Source organism: Mauremys reevesii, linkage group 5 (genome assembly GCF_016161935.1).
Source record: "Mauremys reevesii isolate NIE-2019 linkage group 5, ASM1616193v1, whole genome shotgun sequence".
Lineage (NCBI taxonomy): Eukaryota > Metazoa > Chordata > Testudines > Geoemydidae > Mauremys > Mauremys reevesii.
Window position 1 is genome coordinate 28,100,805 of NC_052627.1, and position 22,896 is coordinate 28,123,700.

General features: G+C 39.2%; 1 protein-coding gene across 49 annotated transcripts in view; it reads right to left on the reverse strand.

Moving 5' to 3' along the window:
• The window catches only part of ANK2 (ankyrin 2), a 561,730-nt gene that overhangs the window by 351,065 nt on the left and 187,769 nt on the right, over window positions 1–22,896 (reverse strand). For 47 of the 49 annotated variants that reach the window (XM_039542508.1, XM_039542507.1, XM_039542505.1 and 44 more), the window contains exon 1: window positions 11,219–11,349. The exons of the other annotated variants lie outside the window; for them this stretch is intronic. In XM_039542508.1, coding sequence (XP_039398442.1) covers window positions 11,219–11,302 — 84 coding nt within the window. In that variant the 5' untranslated portion in view covers window positions 11,303–11,349. Of the gene's footprint in view, window positions 1–11,218; window positions 11,350–22,896 lie in introns of those variants that run through there. 49 annotated transcript variants of the gene reach the window in all.

Here is a 22,896-nt window from a genome sequence, read left to right on the forward strand (position 1 = left end):
CCAACACTGGACCTGATCACTTTCATTTTCATTCAAAAGTTAATTTCAAAACTCTTGGATCATGAAACCAGATGTTATCTTCTTAAGGGCATACAGAGTAGAAATTTATCTCACTCTGCAGTGTTTCATTCTTCATGCTCCTTCATTAAATGGTACATAAATTTTTTGTAAAAACATCAGCATAACATTTCACGTGTTTTCCTCCTCCTATAAATAAAATATAAAATAAAGTTTCTTTATTCATGTATTGCACCATTTCATTAATCCCCAGAAAAGAACAGATGGAAGAATCTAAGCAAAGTTCCCAGTCCTAGAATGCTTACCTACGTGCATAGTCCATTCACCTTGTGCTATATAGGATCAAACCCAAACAGATGACGCTTCATTGACTCTTAAGTATGTTGACTTGTTTATGCTGTTATACACATTGTGTATCTCAGTCACTTTAATTACAAGAAAAGGTCAGCTTTCACTAATTACTTTTTACTACTTTCCTTTAATGACTTTTTAAATTGGCCTTGTCTGGTGTTCATTTGGATATAGCCACATTATTCAGAAGAGGTTTTCATTTTCAGCAGTAGTTTTGTGGGAGGGGGTTTCCCTTGACAACATTACAATCCAAACTTTATAATTTCTCCTCAGAGCTGTGTTTGGTTTGACATGGAGCATCCACTGCCCCCCCCAGCAATGAGCTCCAGGAGGAGCTACATCTCAAGAACTCCAGGGAGTGCATCTGCTGTACTCTCTAGTAGGATGGTGCAGCATGCTCTATCTGCAGCAAGGGCTTTCACCTCGTGGGGCACTTCCATGAAATAGTCCCTGTCTTCCCTGGAGCATAGGGACTGCTACTGAGAGCTCTTTAGCACTGAAACCGCTACAGAAGTGCCTAGTGCATTGTGGGAGCTACCAGAAACAATTAATACATATAAAAATTAAAATAGTACCAGCACTTTGTGCAGGGAGTCCAAGGCCAGGGGCAAAGTCTTGTGCCAGCCCTCCCCACAGTCAATACTGTACCCAAGCAAAGGCCAAGCCCCATTCAGTCCTACACTGTATGAATGGAAGTTACATTTCCCATACAGTAACCTGTTGCCGATATTCCCAGCAACTGAATGGGAGGCCTGTGTTCTGTAACTGGGGCATTAAGCTTTTTGATAAAGCAGTGACCTTTAGAGTAGGAACAGAATGTATTTCCAATCTTTGCTTACTCTCTTACTTATTTTGAGAAGGCTGTAGTCATTGGAGTGTCATCAATTTGAGTAAAACAGTTAAAGCTCTGATGGAAAAGCCAGCTCATAAAGCTTCTTTCATCAGTGTTTCAAAGCTAATGAGTATGAATCACATCTGGATTGGAGATGCTCTATGCATTCCAGCGTTTCTGATTCCCAATCTTAAACATGTTCAATTTTAATATTTTATAATATACACATATGTATCAATATGGGACCAGATCCTCTGTTGGTGTAAATTGGCAGAGTCCCCACTGACTCTAATGCAGTTACAATGATTTACACCAGCTGAGGATTTAGTCCTTTGTGGTTGGTTGGTTGGTTAGATAGTTGCCTAGACAAAAAAAAATACATGGACAGATATGCAGATAGAAGTATATTATAATTACACATATACCTACACAAGAGAGCGCACTTGATTTTCCTCATTTATATTATTTTTACATTAACGTAACTCCTTTGATTCATATCAGTATAAGTAACAGGGCAATCAGTCAAATCTTAATAATTGTTTCCATGATAAAGAACTATAATACTATACTATAAACCAGGTGTGGCCAAACCATGGCTCGCAGCGCTTGAGGCTTCACTCTGCTGGGGGTGGGAAAGGGAGGGACGACGCCGGCGGAGAGGAGGGAAGAGCGAGCAATTGCGGCTCCAGCCCCATGGTGGGGCAGCAAGGCTCGGGGCTTCGCCCCGCAGCAGATTTTGCGGGCGCTTGTGGCTTCACCCCCGGTGGGGGGCCATGGCTCAGGGCTTCATCCCCATTGGGGGGCAAGTCGAAGCTCAGGACTGCCCTATGGGTGTGAGCTGGTGCTTCAGCCCTGCAGGAGGCAGCAACCCAGTGCTCAGAGCTCCAGCCCTGCAGGCTGAAGGGCGCTGCTGCTGGGGGCTTCAGCCCCACAGGAGGAGGCAAGCTGGTGCTGGGGCTTCAGCCCTGCAAGTGGTGCCTAGGCTCCAGCTTCAGCAGCACATGCTTAGTATAACAGGAAATTGTGACACTGAAGTGCGGTGCAGACCTCATGTGCTGTGATCTCCTTGCATTTGCGGCACACTACAGGCTGTGTTTACTGTTCATAAGTCGCAGCTGAATAGTTTTAGATTGAAGTGTTAACCCTATGTTAATTTTGTGGAGGACAATGATATCTTCAAACTGTAAAAGCGCAAGTATGAAGAAGAAAACCAAAAAGTTTTCAGCCAGAATGGGAGAAAGATTTTGCATTCACTAGTAAAGATGGCAAACCCCTGTGCCTTATCTGCAATGCATTGCTCTCTCACTACAAAGCGGGCAACTTGAAATGTCACGACAAAATGAATCACGACAACTTTTCCTCTAAATACTCTATCAGAATTAAGGAAAAACAAGCTAACCACATTAAAATTACACCTCAACAGTCAACAGACACTACCTTTGGCATTCATTAAGGAACCTGACAACGACTGAAGCTAGTTTTGTTATGGCATGGAATATCACTCATACAACACGTCCGTATTCTGATGGAGAATTTGTTACAAAGAATATTTCAGAAGTGGTTGCAATTTTAGATCCAACTAACACAAAATTTCAACAACTAATACAGCAAATTCTAATTTTGCACCACACTAGGGAGAGGGGGATCTCCCAGATCAGTGCTGATGTTGCAAGCAATATGCAAAATGATCTAAAGAATTCTCTAGCATTACAGAAACATCTACTGTAGAAATGGAACTATTGGAACTCCACGAAGACCAGGCTTTAAAGAAGTTGCATAAATCACAGTCTTCAATCGAGTTCTGGAAGCAAGGGCCAGGAATGAAGTATTCTCAACTCAAAAAGACTAGTGTGTGACTCATTTCAATTTTTGGCCCAATATACTGCTGTGAATTGCCATACTCCATGATGAAGTTTGTAAAATCAAAATATCATGCAGGCCTTACAAATCAACATCAGACCAAGCTCCCCCGTACTGCCTCGACAACATATCAACCAGATTTCCAAAGACTTATGACCAGGATGGAGACCCACAAAGCCTCTAGCTCTAGCAGTAATTAGCTGTAATACAATAAGTAGGATATTATTTTTAAAAAATGCACGTGTAAAGGTTGTTTGTGTCTTGCGGCTCTCGAAATTCTGAAGATTATCGTATGTGACTCAGAGGGTCAGTAAGTTTGGCCACCCCTGCTATAAACTCATGATACTTTAATCCATATTCTGGGGTCTGTTCTTCCTTTGACAGAGGCTAGTACTATTTGCAGCATGTAACTGTAAAGGGAATAACAGACCCTTTTGAATACAAGTTAATGACATGAGAGCAATTTTTTAAATAAAATAGTCAATCACCAAAAAGACCAGAATCATTTATGTAGAAAAGTATCAGAGGGGTAGCCGTGTTAGTCTGGTTCTGTAGAAGCAGCAAAGAATCCTGTGGCACCTTATAGACTAACAGACGTTTTGCAGCATGAGCTTTCGCGGGTGAATACCCACTTCTTCGGATGCAAAAAGTAGAAAAGAATACGAATTCACTATATTTTTCTAGTCTTCTCTTACACTTATGTATTTTAGAATTATTTGAGGCAGTAAAGTGCAGTGATGATATGGTTTAACTATATTTTGAACATTGTTCCACCACATCTTTCAGGTTATCACAGTGAACAGACTGTATTTAACACAAAAAACACAAGTTTACATGATTCTGTAGATTCAGAGCAATACAGTACAAAATTCACACAGGAGGTTTATTCAGATCCAAAAATTACAGCACTGTATATAAGAATATGTCATGCAAGACTATTTATGCTATTCATTGCTCAAAGGATACTTTGAGCAACTTACCATGTGGTAGAACCTATATGGTGTTTAACCTAGACAAATCATTTCAAACCACAATTACAGCAATTTATTCAGCTGTTTCCCCCAGAGCCTAAATTGCAAACATAGACCCTCTCTCTAGAGAGCACTTCATACTGAGACTGAATGTTTAAATGTTTGCGTATGCTCACATGTGCACATCAGCTAAATTGCAGAGCAAATGTAACTTAAACACAGATTACTTACCTGTAAGTATAGTGGCTAGCCAGCTGGATGCAGCAATACAAAAGGTGAGAGAATTCATACAAGCATCCATTATGTTTTAAATCAGCCTGACCAAATTACTTTATCTTTGTTCTGAAGGATTGTTTTTGTATTTCCAGAAGTTTATGAGGAGGCATCTATTATTTTCTGGACAATGTTCAGGCAACTGGCTTAAAATACAAGTCGGCAATGCCATATTTTTAAATAAATACATACACAGAACCACATTTTCACACTCTCTAGTTGAATGTGCAAAGGGGAAAATGGACATGCGAACTGGGTATTTGCGTTTCTAACTCTAAGATTTGTATGTGACAATGTGGGCTATGTCAATAAATTTAAGTGTTGTCCATGCAGTTCAGGAGCTGGTATATACCTGAAAAATTGGTCTGTTGTGTGGAGGTCGTTTCTGGCAGCATTCTGATGTTTGTGAATGGTGACGGAGTGCCCTGTGGTCTATAACATGCATTCATGCAGTAAACAGTGGGACGTTTCAATTGCACTTGAAACAACACACACAGTTCAGAAGCAGTTACAATGACTTCAAATCTAGATCTAAACAACCTCTGTTCACCTAGACCAGAAACTTGTTTAGTTTGTAAAGACTGGAAAATATCTAATTGCAGCAGTTTAACCTGAAGGTAAGAGCTCTCAGTCACCTCCTCCTTGTCCCAAGCTTCCCTCTGCTCCTCTCACCCTGTAAGGTCCGGGGTTCCTTATTTTTACCTTAAACATTTGTCTACTATACATAGTGACATGATGTCCCATTTTTAAAGGGACAGTCCCGTTTTTGGGGACTTTTTCTTATATAGGCACCTATTATCCCTCACCCCCATCCCATTTTTTCACAGTTGCTGTCTGGTCACCCTAACTATACATGTCATATGTCAATACATGCACTGGCAAGTTTGCATATAGCCACAAACTTCACCTTTTGGTCAGCACACCCTCCCCAAGTAGCAAGGGTATGTAGAGGTTGGTAGGGTGAGACTGGGGCCTGTGTGTGTGGGTAACTGGATGCTGAGTGGGGGCTGTCTGGGGAGCAAAATGGGTACAAGTATTTGGGGCTATCTAGGTGGGTGGATTGTCTAAGGCTAAGTCTACACTTATGGTGGCAGGTAGAGTACAGGCACTAGCCACATTGCTACATGCCGCAGTGAAAGGCATGCTGCATCCACACATTTCATTGTGGTGTGTAGCTACACATGGTAGTGAAAGATTCCCGCAATAGAGAGGCAGCAAGGAAAGCCATGTCTCACTCGCTACACTATTTTTTTTATACCCATGTTAGCTGGCCACATTTACATCTATTTTAAGGCCACTTCACAATGCTGCATTGGTATTAATTGGCCTTGGTATAAATGAGAACCAAGCCCACTGTATACAGGGATTTTTATACAAAGATTTGCAATAGGTACCTAAAATGAGGTGTACTATAACTAGAGGTGAGCCTGATGTGCAAAGTCCAAATCTTGATCAAACAGCCCAGGAGTATTTTGGTTTTGTTTTCAGTTCATCTCTAGCAATAACTGTAGAGGAGTGGGTTTGTAATTAACGTAAGGTAATGTAAGATGTTCTTAATAAAGTCACAAAAGGGAAAGTGTTCCCTACCATACGCTCTTCATCAGCTTTGTGATCTAGCAGTGAAATCAAGAGTCTAGAGATCAGGACTCCTCAGTTCTATTACCAGCTCTGCTAGAACCTCACACGTGACCTGTGGAAAAATCTTTTAACCTAAATGTGCCTCAGCTTCTCCTTCTTTAAAACAGGGCTAACAGAGTGTTGAAGGATTGACTGTAAAGAACTTGGAGATCATTGAATGCAAGGCACCACTTAAGCTTAAGTAAACATTCGCTGAACTCTGTCACTATTTGATTTTACTTAAACAATTTTCTCCTCTCAGGTCCACATGGCAGATGATCTCAGCCAATATTCTGCTCTCCTTTCATGCACAGAATTCCAACTGGATCAAGTAGTGAGAATAGGATATCACAGTTGAGCTCAACTGCTCTGTGGAACAGAGAGGAAAATTTTACTCCGTCTTAAGCATAACATCCCTAGACAGAAAATCAAAAGCTAATAATAGTTTTCAAATACTACATTAAAATTAAAATACAGTTCTCTTTTAACCCCCTCATGTACATACCTACCCCCCAGGGATGTACCAAACTTGACTACAATTTCTCTTTTTGTTGATTTCCATTATTAAACTACCCACAGTATGTAGTCATTAATAGGGGTCTTTATGATCATCAATTTCATTGTTGTAATGGGTCAATGTCCTTAGTGCCTACTGAGATAAACACAACACACTCTTCATATTTTGTTTCTATCTGTTAAAAGCAGCAATTAAACCTGGAAAAAAAATATGACCGAAATGAAATTGTGACCACGCAGTTAATTTCATACTAAGAATCTAATATACTGTAAAGCTTGTCGGAGGACACGAGACTGGGCCAGATTCCAATCTTAGTAATTGCACTGTAAACACGGAACCCAATTCTCCTCTTGCTTACACCTATGAAAAGTGGGAGCCACTGAAGCCAATGGAAGTACAGGTCTGAAAAACTGGTGTGAGAGGATAAATCGACCCACTGAGTACAAGAATGCACTTTTATTACCAGAATTGTTCGTCAACACACTAGACTGGTGAGTTGTCTTACAATTAGAGCTGCTAAATTTGGCTTGGTTTTAGTACAAGCGATTTTAGCCACTCTAATGTGGATGAGAAAAAGAAATGATTTATTTAACATAATTGTTCTTCCCGAGCTTCTTCTGCCCTTGAAATTTGCAGTAAAATCCTGCATTCCACTGAGATTAGCAGAGGCTACTCTCTCTTAGGCTGGTGGGACGTGGGTAGGGTTAAACTACCCAGACAAGAGCCTATGTGTTGGTGCAAAGAGTAGTGTTGACCTGTCCATTTCCAGGAACAATGGCAGAGATTGGGAAATAGAATTAACTGATGATGGCTGGATGGGCAGAGCTAAGGAAAATAAAAGCAATAAACTTAGAACAAACAAATGGCAGCAGAAGGGAACTATTATTTTAGAAATCTCCATATTGATTTTACAAGAAGACTGACCACTGGTTAAAAATTTACTTCTGATGGCACTCACAACAGCTTAGATAAATAAATATTTATGACAACTCACTAGTTTGTTTTCTACAAATATAAAGATCAATAAATACAGAATTTTCCTCTGAATTTGGCAGAGGGATAAATAAAGTAATTTACAAAACTAATACAGTAAGTGTTTAAATAGTCACATTTATAGTCATTAAAACTGAACAGCCTGTAAGTATAATTCAACCTCTGAAAGCTACTCTACAATGTTTGCAAGCACAGACCTGCAGAAGATATTTAATATGAAAAAGGGCAAATGTGAAACTATTGGCTAAGATTAAAATAGGGTGAAAGATTCAGGTTTAGAAAAACAAACACACTAATCACATCAGGCTAGCTTCAAATAAACAAATAACCAATTTTTGATGTAACAAACTGCAAAAGGTCTGCCATGCAAACGCCAGACTCTGTGTCATCACTATTGATTTGTCATTTTAAGTAATATAAAGCCAATCTGCAAAGTGATTATTCCCTATCCTACACTACACCTACTTTTTAAAAAAAAATAACCACACCAACAATTATTATTTTTTTTAATTTATGCTATAGCGGAGCCTAGATGCCGCAGCTGAGATTGGGTCTTCATTGTGCCTGACAACTACAAGAGGCAGTCCCTAAAGTTAAATCACTCTTGAAGAACAAGTAATGCAACTGTTCAGAGTGGGAGTCTTCACTAAAGTGAGACAGACCATTTCTTCATCCATCAATGACACATTTTATATGTTTTATGATCACCAGTTTAATAAAAATCTGTGGGTTTTAGAAACCCTCTTGCCATCTGTGATTGTATTACTGGAAACAGGAACAAGTTAACTTGCCACAAAGACCACCACAGGCTCTTCCCAACAGAGAAGTGCTACAATTAAAAAAAGAAAAAACAAAAAAAAAACACCTCATTTCCCATGACAATAATGTACTATATTAAGAAATTAACTTCATAGCATTCTACAACTCATGGCCCATGCCAGGCTTACTCCAGTGAAGCAAGCGGGAGTTTGAGACCTCCAGAAAGTGCTCACCATGGCCCTTAGCACCTTCCAGAAAGTGCTCACAATGCCACAGGATGATCCCCCAGGAGCTACCAGAGCAATTATAGGAATTAATCAGCGCTATGGCACTGTACAGGTTGGGTGTTGCAACAGGCACCAGGTGTGCAGGTCCAATGACAACAGGTGCTGCTCCACGTATGTTGCTCCAAAGTGCTGGCTTTACATTAAGAATCATCCCACTGTGCTGAATACAGCAGCTATACAGTTCATGCTGCCCCTACACCACCATTCTAATATATCCCATCTTTCTCTGATATAAGCTTTTGCCTTCAGCTAATTCTTAGCCTTAATATTTTCTTCTAGGCAGAGTAAAAAAAAATAAAAAATCTATTTAGTCACTTTGAATGTGTAAAATATTTTTTTTAATTCACCTAGAAATTTAGGCCCTAATCCTGCAGACTAAGTCATGCGGTTGGATTCCTGAGTTTATGAGGAGGCCCAGGGACTTCAGCAAGACTCCAGGCAGCCATGAAGATCCACCTGCATGGATCTGACTGGATTCCGGAGTCCTAGCAATGTATCCCCAGAGTCTACAAAGGAATCTTCATGTGCTGAGCCATACTGCCACATGGAGACTTCACATGGAAGCAAGGGTCCAGGATGCAGGCAGGCCCCTTTGCAGGCTTGAAGCCTCAATGTCTAATGCACTCAAGTCATTGTTATAATATGTGCAAGGAAAGTTACCAAGAAGATGAGGTTTAAAGATTTTGTTGTACTTGAACTGAAATAGCTTCAATTGTTCTTTTAAAATTATTAAAACATTTTAAAGAGCTTTGTGACCACTTACTATATTTCTGAAAGATATAAATATATTAGCCCTTGGGAGACTCTGGATTTTTTTTTAAATAAATACACACATTTTGATGCATTCATTTGGCTAGCAGCAAACTGGAATATATTAGCATTCCAGGGACAAGAAGTGTCTGACACAATTAGATTTAAAAACAACCTAAAAGATGTGTAACTCATAAAAATTAGAGATGGAAAAGACCTAACTATATTATTAGATCTTCTAGCCCATCTAATAATAATAATGTCTAATATAATTGCACTTGATTACCTGGTTTCCACATGTACATGCCCATAGGAGTTTTACACACATACGCACAGATAAAGGCCCTTTGAAAATTTGGCCCTAAAATTTAGAGTTAAGATGAGGCAAAAACACTAAAACCCAATGTGCTATATAAAATTCCCCACTGTGTGGAGACTCAGGCAATATTCCAGGCACAGTGGAATGGGGTGGGGACGTTTCAGCCTTCTCTCCGTTTTCTTGCTTTGGCTGGATTATGTCACATCCTTGTAGTTATTCAAACACAGGCTTCTTTGTGAGATATAAAGGTACATATCATATTTATCATCTATAAGGACACTTCCTTTACTAGTTCAAACTCCTTTTTCTAAAGGCCTGCATTAATTAGTCTCTGTTATACCCATCATATATGATCAGATTTCAAAAAATACAGTGGTTTATTTCCCCAGAACACAATGTTATAACAGTATAAAGTCTATATAAGTTTTAAAAAGGCAACTGCAAAATATATTAGTGAATATTCACTGCAAGCTGTTTTTAAGGGCTAGATTTTGCCTCACTTTGAGCAATACCTTACTAGATGGGTTGTCCAATTTAAATCAGACTACTTGGAGGATAAGATGTTACTCAATGAGAGGCAGAGTCTAGCCCTTAATAAATAAAACATGGGTGGGTGGCTGAGATAAGTCTTTGCCTTACCTGCCATTTTACAATTTTGCAGGATCATCTACACTCTTTCCCATTAAAAGAAAGAGAAAAGAAAAATAATCAAGAGCAATTCATTTAATCAATGGTCTTAATTGTAAGAGGATGCTACTTCAAGTTGGGGGTTCAACGGTTGGGTACTGGAAGCTGTAAAAAAATAAATCAGTCTCACTAGAGACACAGTGTAGAAAAAAACTGTGTCTTGGAAACTGGGTGTGGCTGTAGAGTTTTACCTTATTGGTTTTCACCACTGAAGTGCTACAGGGATCTATACAAAATGCTGAACTGTATTTTTTAAATTTATTTTATACCTTCTGTTTAGCCATTTTCTTAAACCAACATAAGAGGTACAGAACTTTCTTGCCAAATTAAATGAAAGGTAGGTAAATCCATTTGCAGGCAAATTTGCAGTCATTCCAAAAAAAATAATGAAAAAAATAAAAGTTAAATCAGAGACATCATGCCCAGGTGTAAAATTTCTTCTGTCACAACTAATTGCCTCTATCCGAAAAGGGACATACTGAATCCAGAGCTGAAAGGCATTTGCTGTCTAATGAAGTCAAGACTAATGCAACAAAACTGGCAGCTGCTTGTGAAAAAAGCCTTTCACTTCACTGCCCAGATTGGTTAACGCAATATTATTAGTTCACCTTTCAAGACACACCAAAAACTCTAGGATTTTCTCTCTCACCAGGTTAGCTATGGAGCCATCCATCACTGGCAGCAACAAAATCCCTCTCTAAGCTTCACATACACCGCACACCTTAGCTGTGTACACATCACAGTATCTCAGCCAGCTCACCCATTATGAGCTCTATATTAAACTACAATGTTATCAACAAACAAACAAGTCAGTGCTGCTTGCCTTTCCCTCATCTACAGAATAAGAGAAAGTGGAAAGCTATAGACATATCTCTGCCTTCAATTAAAGAGGCTCGATGCTCCAGCATCCCTGGTCTCCAAGCCACTCCTACAGTCTCGCTCTGTTTCCTCACACAACATTTTTGCTGTCTCCGTTCACATTACCTTCTTGGGTCTTTTCCTCCTCTGATTACTGCCGTTGTACTTCTCCCCAACATCGCTTTTCTGGGCTGCTTCTCCGTTCATCATTTTGAACAGTTTTGAAAGCAAAGATCTCTGCCATTAAACCCTCCTGACTGTACAGACCATTAGTGAGTGTGTCACTTGCTGGAGAGGAGGAGGGGTGTATATGTGCGCGTCTGTGTGTGTGTGTTGGTGGGGGAGGGAAGAGGGCGCACTGGGAGGGTAAGCATGATGGTGTTGCCATGGCAGCAGCTGCCACAACTGTTTATCTGACTGCATTGTTAAATCTGATTCAACCAATTACCAACAGAATCCGGATGCTTTACAATGAAGAAAGCCTTGAACTGAGAATGCCAGGGTCTAGCACAGGGTGCGAGGATCAGCATGGTGACTAGTTGGTGCTTGATACAATCACCTTTTTGATGAGATGTGGGAATAAGGCTGAACAACAATCTCTGTATGTGATTGCACTTCAACGCAGAGCTGATACAAGGCATATAAGATCACTGTAGCAACTTTGCAGTGCTTCCTAAACCCAAGGGGGTACATTACATTTTATGCAAAGGAAGGATGCATTTGGCAAAATTCTGCTTTCAGTTACACACTGGTGTAAACCCAAATCGAATTCTCCATGGAGTTACTCCGGATTTGCAGCATGGTTACTGAGAGCATTCCAGTTTTGGAACATTAAATTCTGATTACAGTTATTCTGTTCCACTTGAAAAGAAACCCACAAAGATGGAAGTTATATTTAACTAATACGTTCACTCTATCAACTTTTCTTTCCACAGAAGAAATGAATGTTAGAAGCTAGACCTTCTCTTACCCCATATGCCTGCTGGCACAGACTCCTGATTTGTTTTATTCTAATCAAAGAATCTAAATCAAATTTATGAATACATTTTGTTGGATCCAATTCTTAAGTGGGCAAAATTCCCCATTCCCAGGTGCCATAATACTTCAACAACAGTTTTCTGCCTGTCTTAGGACGAGAACCCTGCGTAGACACCAGGATTCTATCCCATCTCTCTAATTCATGGATTAAGAATTATTTATTATTTAAATGACAGTAGCAGACAGAGGCCCCAGTCAAGATAGGTTCCATGTTGTACTAGGCACAGTAGAAACACACATACCCTTGTCCTGAATCCCATGCACATTAGTGGAGTCACTGCTGTAACATCAATAGACTAAGACAACTACATGTGGAATTGTTGAGATTAAGTCCAAATACGACTAAAGTGGTTTCCACAGTGTGGGCAAATAGTTCATATTCTAAACTAAATCACCCCCACCTTGTTTGTTTTGAAAGGACTAGATAGAAACACTCAGATGTAAATGCATGTAAGAATAGCGAAGAAAGTTCTTTATTTCTTCCAGTGAATATGCTAACAAAAATACTATCCCACGCACTACTGAACGACGAAACAGAGAAACTTGCCCTCCTTCCTTAACAGCAGCTAGGGTGAGGGAAACAAAAGGAAGAAGTCACTTTAACTTTTTACTCAGTGGAGGAGGAGGAGGGGTGAGAAAGAGGAAAGGAACCAATGAGGCATGAATGTGCAGTTTCACAATTAAATCAGCTGCTAACACAATGAACATTTGCATCATAACAATAAGTTCAATATGCAACAGCAGTCTGCAACTCTTTATTTAGAGCTACTTATAGGTGACTTTTCTTAGTAGAAGTAGGAATCTTCATGTTGAAGTAAGGAGAGGGATAACTCGAATGAGGCAGACATGATATTACTTAGCATCTGTTATGCCATAATTAGAGCTGTAATTTGTTATGGTAAATGTTTGGGAAAATCATGGAGTAGTCATTTGTTATTAGTGTCAGACATTCATGGAAATCATTTGTGAAACCTAGAAAGACAAGGACATACTTTTAACTCATAAGCAAAATACCCTTGTGCGCTAGAGTTATTTTTAAATGCTCTATCTTAAATGCTCAGCTGTTTTCCTTTTCGGGCCTTTTCCTCGGTAGATCTAAACTTTTAAAACTTTCTGTTTACGTCTATATCCCAACTACAAAACTGCTCCTTAGGGTAAGATGTGCCCTTGATGTGCCTTCGGATGAGATACTTGGTGTTTGTTTTGTTACTGTATGAATTTCTCTTGCAAGCCTCACAAAAACTGGATAAATTTAAAAACATGGATTTTTAAACTATGAACATCCCAGACAGATAAAAATATTGACATTGAAAAAAAACCACACTGCATCACTGAAAAAATATTGCAATGATGCAGCTTGACTTAGAAAGACCTCTCTCCAACTCTGAGGCTTGCCTCAGGGCCCCGAGAATATGGAAGCTGCTATCCCAAATTTCACTCTACATTCTACATCTACTGTAATCTTCCAGCTGAAAAAGGAAGAGGAAAACATGGCTACCAGAGAACTCTGTGACAACCAGGGTTACAGGCAGGAAGTCACAAGAGTTACTTATGGTGAAGGTTTAAGCCAGATAAAAGAGAAAGACTAGGGAAAAAACAAGGCTAGTGCCATTGTATTATGGCCAGGCATCAGTGAAAGCTTTTGAGATCGGGGATGTGTGAAGCAGGTTTCTGAGATTTTCACTTTGATTAGGTAGGCTTTCAAAAGTTCTCACAGCTCCACCCTCACATAAGCTTTTGAGAACGTAAAAATATATGGGGAAGCAGCCACTTCTAGCTAGAAGACAAGATTGCAAACAAAGTAGGATTGTTATATATCAAGCATAGGTGTTTTGCTAGTGACAGTGTGCATTTCTTCTCAGATGTTTTCCATGTTCTGTTAGTTTATAATGGCAACAGTGCAGCATCACCCTTACGGGAAATCACGGGTATACTGTGACAATATTCCAAATTGAAAAAGCTTGTTGTGACAAGCATATCAAATACCTATTAATGGCACATACAATGCTAGAAGGGTACAAACTTGCTGAATGATGACAGCCTCATTAACCTTAACTGCTGTTTTCTAAGTCTGGGAATTCATTTTTGGCAACAGGATCTTACATGCAGATATGGAAAATAATGTTCACACTCTGTGACATGTTACAATTTCTTATATCCTGTTACCACATAAATACAATATGAAACTTAGTAAATAGGGAGTCAACCATCTTACTGTTTATCACTGAATGTATTTTATGTGAACTAATATTGCCTTACTTGGCTCAGATAACTTAAAGCCAAAGAGAAAGGATGCTGGATGTCCCACTTATTCCTCAGGATTCTTCAAGCCTGTCTAATATACTCCTAGATAACAGATTGCTAGAAGAAGCCCCAGGTGGAAGAGATTTGCTGGTCCCATGTTTATATCTTATGGGGTCCACTTCCCAGAGCACAATGCATTACCTGGCAAAATGCTATACAAGCTGTCAGTCTTTTAACATAGGAGGCCCTTGAAATTATATGGTACAGAGACTGAGTAGTTAACTCACTAACAGTGGAATGCTTCAATCACATACATGAGAAACACCCATCAGCTTCCAACAGGAAGTCTGACCGCAAAGCAATTATGAGATCAGTGGTTGGTGACACACGATCACCAGGATCCCATGAATGAGAGTTTAGGTGTTCAGATGGAACAGTGAAAGGGAACTCTCCCAGGCGTATCCCCTTGTAACTAGTCTTTAAATATATTTAATATGAGATGGACCCAAACCAGTAATTATGACAATGGAGAATTTAGCTAGTTGGCTTCTTATAGCTAACTGTAGTCCCTATGCAGTCTAGAATTATCTATGAAAAACTAAAGGAAATAGTACTCCATGGAGAGGGAGCAGTATAAAATCATCCCCCTTCAAATGACTTTAATGGGGCTGAATAAATCCTGGTTTCAATTATGTTCACAAAGTTGCCAAAGGATTACACATCCAAAAGTCCCTAAAAACGTACAACATCAAGCAAATTATGGAACAGTTCTTTGAAAGTTCCTTAACAACATGCCAGCTAGTCCCCATGAAAGTGTTCAAGAATCCTCTTTCAGCAGAATTAAATTAATCCCTATAGTCTGGTAAGGGCTCTCTTAATTTGTGAGAAATGCTTCCTTACTGAATTGCTTGTTTTGTTTACAATCCTAGGAACTTCATGCCCAAAAACATTTGCTTTGCCACTTGAGCTGCGGGAGAATTTCCAAGAGCTGTCAAGAACAGTAGTCCTGATACAGGGCAACCCATCCATATATGGCAAGTCCCATTTCATCTCTACTTTTAAGTGGCACTTCACCAACACTCTCAGAACTGTGATTGTGGGCAAATTTTCATAGCTAGGTGCCTAAAATGAGGTGCCTAAATATGAAGTGGCCTAATTTTCAGAGGCACTAAGCAACTCCACCTCCAAGTGAAGTCAACATGAGCTGCAGATGGTTCAACATCTTTGAAAATCAGGCCGCTGCTATTTAGTTGTCTATGTATGATTTTAGGAACCTAACTTCAGACACCCAGGTTTGAAAATATTAGCCACACGTTTCGGAGCAATTTACTAACCCAACTGTATGCCCAAGGAAACCCTATTGCTACAAAATGAGTTATGCAGTTTTGATTTAGAAGTCCTTTCTGTCATGGGATTTGAAGGCAAAAATGCTTAGTTTGGGAAAATAAGGTCAGGGAGAGTTAAAAACTTAAAGTATACTTTACTTTCTATGCAGTAAGGAAGGGAACTGAATTTAACTGAGGCATGGAAGACAACAGTAGCACCCAAAGAAAAACACCCACTACCATTAAACAGGGCAAGACAAAATTCTCTCAAGCTTCTGTTATCAAACTGGACTAAACAAAAGACTTCCTATCAACAGATGATATTCACCATTGATGGAGTCATAGGAGGTGAAAAAAGGGACTGGATGACTCAGGGGACTGGCACAAGAATATGTAAACTTTCACCTCTGGATCAAGTCATCAACATCTGATCAGTGTTCGGTAACCTTTTTAAATGAGTGGTCTCAGTCAGGTGTTTAGTGAACAGAAGGCCACTGAGAACCAGCTACTGGGTCCCATCTGAAACACGTCAGTGGCGGAATGATAAATCATTCAGCCAGTGACCAGTTTCCAGAGGCACTTAAAATAAGTAGTTAAAATAAGTAGACAAGGTGTCCAACTGACGTCAAGGAAGCTGCAGTGATTTACACCAGTTGAGGATTTGGCCCAATATACAAAGGGAAGGCTACTGCTGGGCATGACTTTAGTCTCTTCTGAATCTACTAGCAAATTGGATGCTTTCCATTAGCCGACAGTGCATCCCCCTTGTTTACTGTGAAATCGGGTTTCTCAGATATATCTTGTTTTTCCATTTTAATCCAACCAAATTTGGATGCCAGTCATCTGATGACTTACCTAAGATTATAGACAAATGTGATGCATGAGAAGAATTTATAAAAATAGTAATAATGGTTGAAAAGCATTTTGATAGTTCTTGAAGGTGAGAGAGTTAGCGTTTGTCAGGAAGGTCTTTTCACGTGTTGTTCTACTCACCTGCTAAAGAATCTTTTCTTCCACACTTATAATCTTTAGCATGCAGCTGACAACCGTATCCATGACAGTCTGTTAAGTAGAGTACTAGGTCAGCCACCCACACAGGAGAAAGTTGGCATGTTGTCTTTGAATCAGGGATCTAAGAAGGGAGCACCACTGTACTCTTCTGATTCCTGAATGTACTTTATACCAGCTTTTCCTTTCAATTTGGATAAGAGGCTGCTCTCAAAGTACACTGAAAACAGCAATTGCTTCAGAGTGTACCTCAACGTGTTTTAAAGTATAATATAATTTAGGAACCCATATTATAATGAAACTGTGTAGGCAAACAGGATAATCATTAATGCACTAAACAATAGCTCTCACAGCCCTGGACATCATGGGCAAACATCAAGAACTTCTTTGGAGATCAGAATGGAGAAGATAAATAATATCCTAAGTGTTAGTTACTACAGAACTTAGGTAAAAATCAGTTTCTACACCCGATTCTACAATAAGCAGCAGAGATCATAGTGCGATCAAGGTACAAACAATCCCAAACCATTTCCCCTGGTTTTCCTCAAGCTTTTTCCACTCCCCCCTCCTCATCCCCCACCTACACTTTTCTTTTGCAATAAAGAATAACGAACCTGGGGTGTGTGTGTGTGTGTGTCCAAACTAGAAAAACTTCAAAGAATAGATATTTTCGCTATTGGCAAACTGGTAGCAATGGTACTTTTGTTTTCTTTAATGGATCAAGCTGCCTTCCCCACACTTACTCTGACCATGGGAAAACACAGGAAGTGACATCAAGTTTTAAATGAGCAAGAACAACAGGATGGGCCCATGTGTATGAGGTTAAGAAAGATCAAACGATTTAGTTAACTGACATTTCCCATTTGGCCTTTAATTTGCTTTCTACTCCACCTTTCAATATCAAATAAATGTTGATTTCCTTTACAATGAAAATCATTGATGTAGAGGATGTGAAAAAGAAGTGGGTTTTGTAGTTTTGATAAAGACCCACAATAATTTGCTGAGCTTTCATTAGCTCAGTTATTCAGACAAAGGATTAATCAACTAATTGATGCTCCCCTTTTCCAAAGCAAATTAGATTAAAGAGATTTATTTGCATCCATATTATTAGTTTTATTGCTTAAACAACAACACCAACAGCTTTTTCACCTAGCCTTTCCTGACCTCTAAGAAAGGCAGGGACTCTCTTTCTCTACCTGTTATGTGTTTATACTACACATAAGCATGGTGGGTTACTCATCTATAATTGGGCACTACTACAATACAAATAATCAATCATTCCGTAAAGCCAAATCCACTCTCATTGAAGTCAACAGCAACACACCCATTTAATTTAATCCCACAGGACAGACATTCAGCCATTACAAAGAAACAGTAAAATGGAGAAACATTAGAAAGATATATCATATTCAAGTTAGGACTTTCCACTGCAACACTAGTCTATTTCATCCAGTTTATGCCACTTCTGGGTGGGGGAGGTAATCCCTAACACACTAAACATATTAGACCACTGATCAATCTTTCACTGAATCCAGAATCCAACCTTCCGTTTAAAGTATAAAAATGCATTTAATGGTTGCTATCACTAAAGCACTTGTGTGTTCCACTTGAATAAATGCAAATGTTTTGCTTTCTCAAAAGGCAGATAGTTGTATTTTGTTAATAGTGTCTGTATTTAATATTGGGAAGAATCACTAATCATATTCATTAATCGTTCTGCGCTTATTAAATGGTCTGTATGGGATGATCCTCTGGGGTTTTCTTGAGTCTCCCTTGAGAGGTTTCTGGTTTCTACTGGTTACCTTGATCTGAACCCTGAGGGCTGCATCTGTCCCACCATGATAAGGAAAGAACAATAGAGTAAATCACTGGGGGGAGGGGAGAGAGGGAGGGAGGAAGGATTAGGGGGGAGAGGAGACCAGACCAAAACTATAGTTTATCACTAAAATCATCAAACCAAGCCAAAATCAGAGGTAGAGGAGAAGGGGAAATGGTAAGGCATTTATTTTTAATTATATCTTCAGTACTGGACAAATGGCATTTTAAATTATTTCTATCCCTCAAGAGGAATGCTGAAGTTAAACTATACATAATACCCAATAAATCAGGACTTCTGCACTGTTATGTAAGAGTCCCCTAAGCAATAATCATTCTCTCCACAATAAGTGAAGCACAGAAAAAAACAATAGCAGACCCACAAAAAGACAGGAAGAAAAGGAGATCAAGTTAGTGGCTTTGGAGTGGATTAATTTAGTCAAAAATAAAAACTATAGAATAAAAAGGAGACGGAAAACAGAAAGAACTAAAGTAGACTATAGGTAAAGAAGAGATACAGGAGTAGGTATGCAAAATAGTCATTAAAAACAACCATAATTAAATAGGTATTATAAAGCAATCAAAAGGTACATGTCAATCACCATATATAGACACAAAAAGCAGATTCCATGTTGCTCTTTTCCTATGCCTAGCACAGGAAAGGATGGGTCAAGTGGGAAAATTCAGACCCTTTTGGAACTTGCAAATTCTGGGGCCAGCCCTCAGCACAATTTAAAGCAACCTAAGGACTGCTCTAAACTGCACCTTATTGTAGTGGACCATAACACTAGCAAAGAATAGCTGGAGTGCAGTGTTTCAGCCATGCCTTCAACATGTCCTCTATGGTGAGGGCAAAGAAGGATGTTAATGTAGAGCCACTGCCATCCTATGCTAACCAGAGAAGCTGGGTTATCCTCTAGGGGCTGGTTTTGTCACATTTAAAGCTCCTTTACACCACTTCAGCAGCATAAGAGACAGACCAACTGTTGCACATTACCTGTCACCTAGAGATTAATTTTGTTATATCTAATTTTAGAGGTGTTTCCACATCAATGAATTTTTCCCTGATAAAGAACACCTAATGCTCACAATGCTGCAGCCAATGACAGAGTGCTGGCAGTGGATGTGGGATCAGGCCTTTAAAGTTGTTTATCAGGACAGGGATGTTGGAATTTATCAAACACAAATAGTTTAAGATACACCAGTCACTCCTAAACTTTGTGATTCAAAGGGAGGCAACAAATAACAAGTCACTCAATCACTTCTGCGCCTTTCAAATGTACAACAAAAATCTAGTTTTGGCCCAGTTCCTCACCTAGTGAAAATCGAGACAGCTCCACTGAAGTTTATGGAATTGTACCCCTTTACAACAGTCAAGAATTTGGTCTTTTCTGTGTATGTCACTATCAGTTTGGAATGCATGTCCCAGTAGAAAGACTCCTTCCTTTGATGGAGAATATTTTCACTTTGATTGTGTCTTTGATTAAGACACAATTTTCCCATAAAAATAACACTATTGCATTCCATTTAAGAACTAAACTTGCACTTGGAAAGGTTTGGTATGAAATAATTTTCCTTCTGGATTTATACCATATCAATATGACCTTCTGGTGCATCCAACTCAGGACAATAAATCATACCCCATTTTACAGCAATCCTCACTCTCTAAAGAGATACAATTAAAGTTGTCTAGATATACATTGCACCTATTTTTAAAGTAAGCCAGGTTAAATAATGTTGGTCAGTTCTGCATTTTTTTCCTTTGTTCGTGTCAGCACCAAAAGCAATGGACAGCAGCACAGAATAAACCTGTTTCCCTGTACATTTTTAAATGTAACCTGTTCACCCTTTGTTTCCTTTAGATACACAAAAAAATTACACGATAATGCATCACGCAGAAGAGGAGTCAAACACTTCATTTATCAACGTGCTAGAAAGCCAGGAAACATCTTCAGTGACAAATTTACCTGGGTGACTCATCTCCCCAGCTGTGTATCTGCTGTTGTCAGGGGACCTCAACACAAAGACATCTAGCCCTTTGTTCTTTGTGTATGTTGTTAACCCTTTACAGTGTGCTTGTTTTCTGTTTCCATTAGCCAAATAGAACAGAGATTGAATTACACAAAACAAAAATCACATGGAAAGAGTTGTTCCAAAGCTATTATGCAAACACAGGCATTTAACAAGCAACAGTTGGGAGAAACCCACAGGTTTGGTTTCCATCTTGGAGAAACACTCAGTGACAAACACAGTGAGTCATTGGCAAGGGCTAGGAACAAAATCCAGCAGTCCTCTATCCCAGCCCATTGGGTGAATCCAGGAGTCCTCTCTCCCAGCCCACTGTTCTTACCACCAGCCCACACTTCCTCCTCCACACTGATCTTCATTACAATTATGCTTGCACTATTGGGGGAGGGGTGCAGGAGTGGAGGTCATTAACTAAGACAAAGTAAAACCACTTCTGTACCAGAATTTCACTTCTGAGTTTGTTATTGGCATTGACTTTTCAGTCGTTTCACAAAAAAACACGTTACTTTTATTTTGGAATTGCTAAGGATTGATGCATGTAGGTTTTAAATCTACAATACATACCACTCTACAGAAATGGCAAGAAACGTTTCTAAAGAAACATTTTCCATCCAGGACTATGATTTTCTGTAGGATTCTTCTCAGCATGTATAAATAACTAAATGAATGCCCAATTCAACAAAGCTATAAATTGAAATAATTTTAATAAAACATTCACAAAAGTGTATCCATTTTCAGATAATGCAGACAAATACTGTAGAACCTGGGTCCATTCTGTGTTAGAGATTAGTGCAATTTAGAGTACCCAAGTCACCTGATTCACTAGATCAACTCAGGTAATTCTGAAATTAACTTTAAAATGTGATTTGTTTGTTTTTACAAAGGCCCCAGTCACTTTGCAGTATAATATTAATTACTCGTTTGTTTTACACATATCTTGCTTTAGAGCTAGCTGCATTCCCACTGCCTGCCAAGTTGTTCAGAAGAACATTTGTTTGTGAATATATTGCAGAACCCCCCTAAACATGTACATAACAGAGATTCCCACACAACTAAACTGCCAGTCAAAACCGAGACAAAAACAATAAGCATGTTGCAATGCATAAAAGTGCAAAGGAAATTCTTTCATGACTTGTAATATTCTGTACTTCAAATAAATTAAAACCTATTAATTGAATACACCATTTTCTGTGCAGGGAGAGCTGCAAATCAACCATTTGCATCAGGCATCCATCCATTCATAAACACTTTTTCAGGAGAGCCAGAGCTAGGCATAAGCAGGCTAAGCAATTGCTTAGGGCCCCGGGCAGCTCAAGAGAGCCCCCTTATTTGCTTTGTGTGTGTTGTGTGGGGGTCCCCAAAATATTCCTGCTTATACTCTGTAACTTCTTGTAGTTGAATTTACATGACCTCACACAACACCACTGTTTAGCATACAAACTTACAGTCCTCTCTTTTTAGAGAGGCAAAAGAATGGGCTCTCAAGCACCTTAAAATCATCATGTTGGTCACATGCCATCTGGCGATTGCTATGGTAACCAGACACCTGGCGTGGATACTTTCTGACTAGCATTCCCTCAAGTGCTTTGGATTTTTGGTTTTGGTTTTTCAGTTAGTTAATTTGTTTATATTTTATTTCAGGGTGAACAAGAAGAACTGATTGTGTTTGTCTGGGGAGGCAAAGATTACCAGAAGTGAATTTAGAAACCAGTTTTCGTGCAAAAGACAATGAAGAGAAAAGATCATTTATGTCACAGGATCTCAGTTCATTTGATTTACATTAACTATGAGAAAAGTGTGTCTTGTCATAATAATTTCTCAGAGGGACCATAACAAAATAATGAACAATGTTTATATTAAGCTCTGTCTCCTTGCCATGAATTATAATAAGACCATCAGAACGAAAATATAAATATTATAGGCAGGGCTGGTAACACCCCATCTTATTGATTGCCAGACTGTTCTCAGCTGCTTATAATTTTATCAACCTTTAACCATTTGGGATGAAATTTTTCATACCAAGTGTTTGTCTCAGGCTAATTTTGGGGGGAAATTTCCGCTGAAACAGTTCGGCTGTGACCAAGAACAAGGCTAAGAAAAATATGTTGTTTTTCCCGCGTTAAAAAATTCTGGAAACCTTTTCTTTGAAAAGCTCTATCTCACCCACTGCTTTTGAGCAGGGATTTGAAATGGGCTACAAAGTGGGCCTTTTGCTTCCCTTTGAAAAAATTGCCATTGGCTAATGCTCAGTAGAGGTCTTCGATTTTAGCAGCTAAATTCCCAGAAGGTTCCATCCACACTGCTCCAGTCTGGGGCTGAACAGGACTTTCCATGCAACTGCAGGTC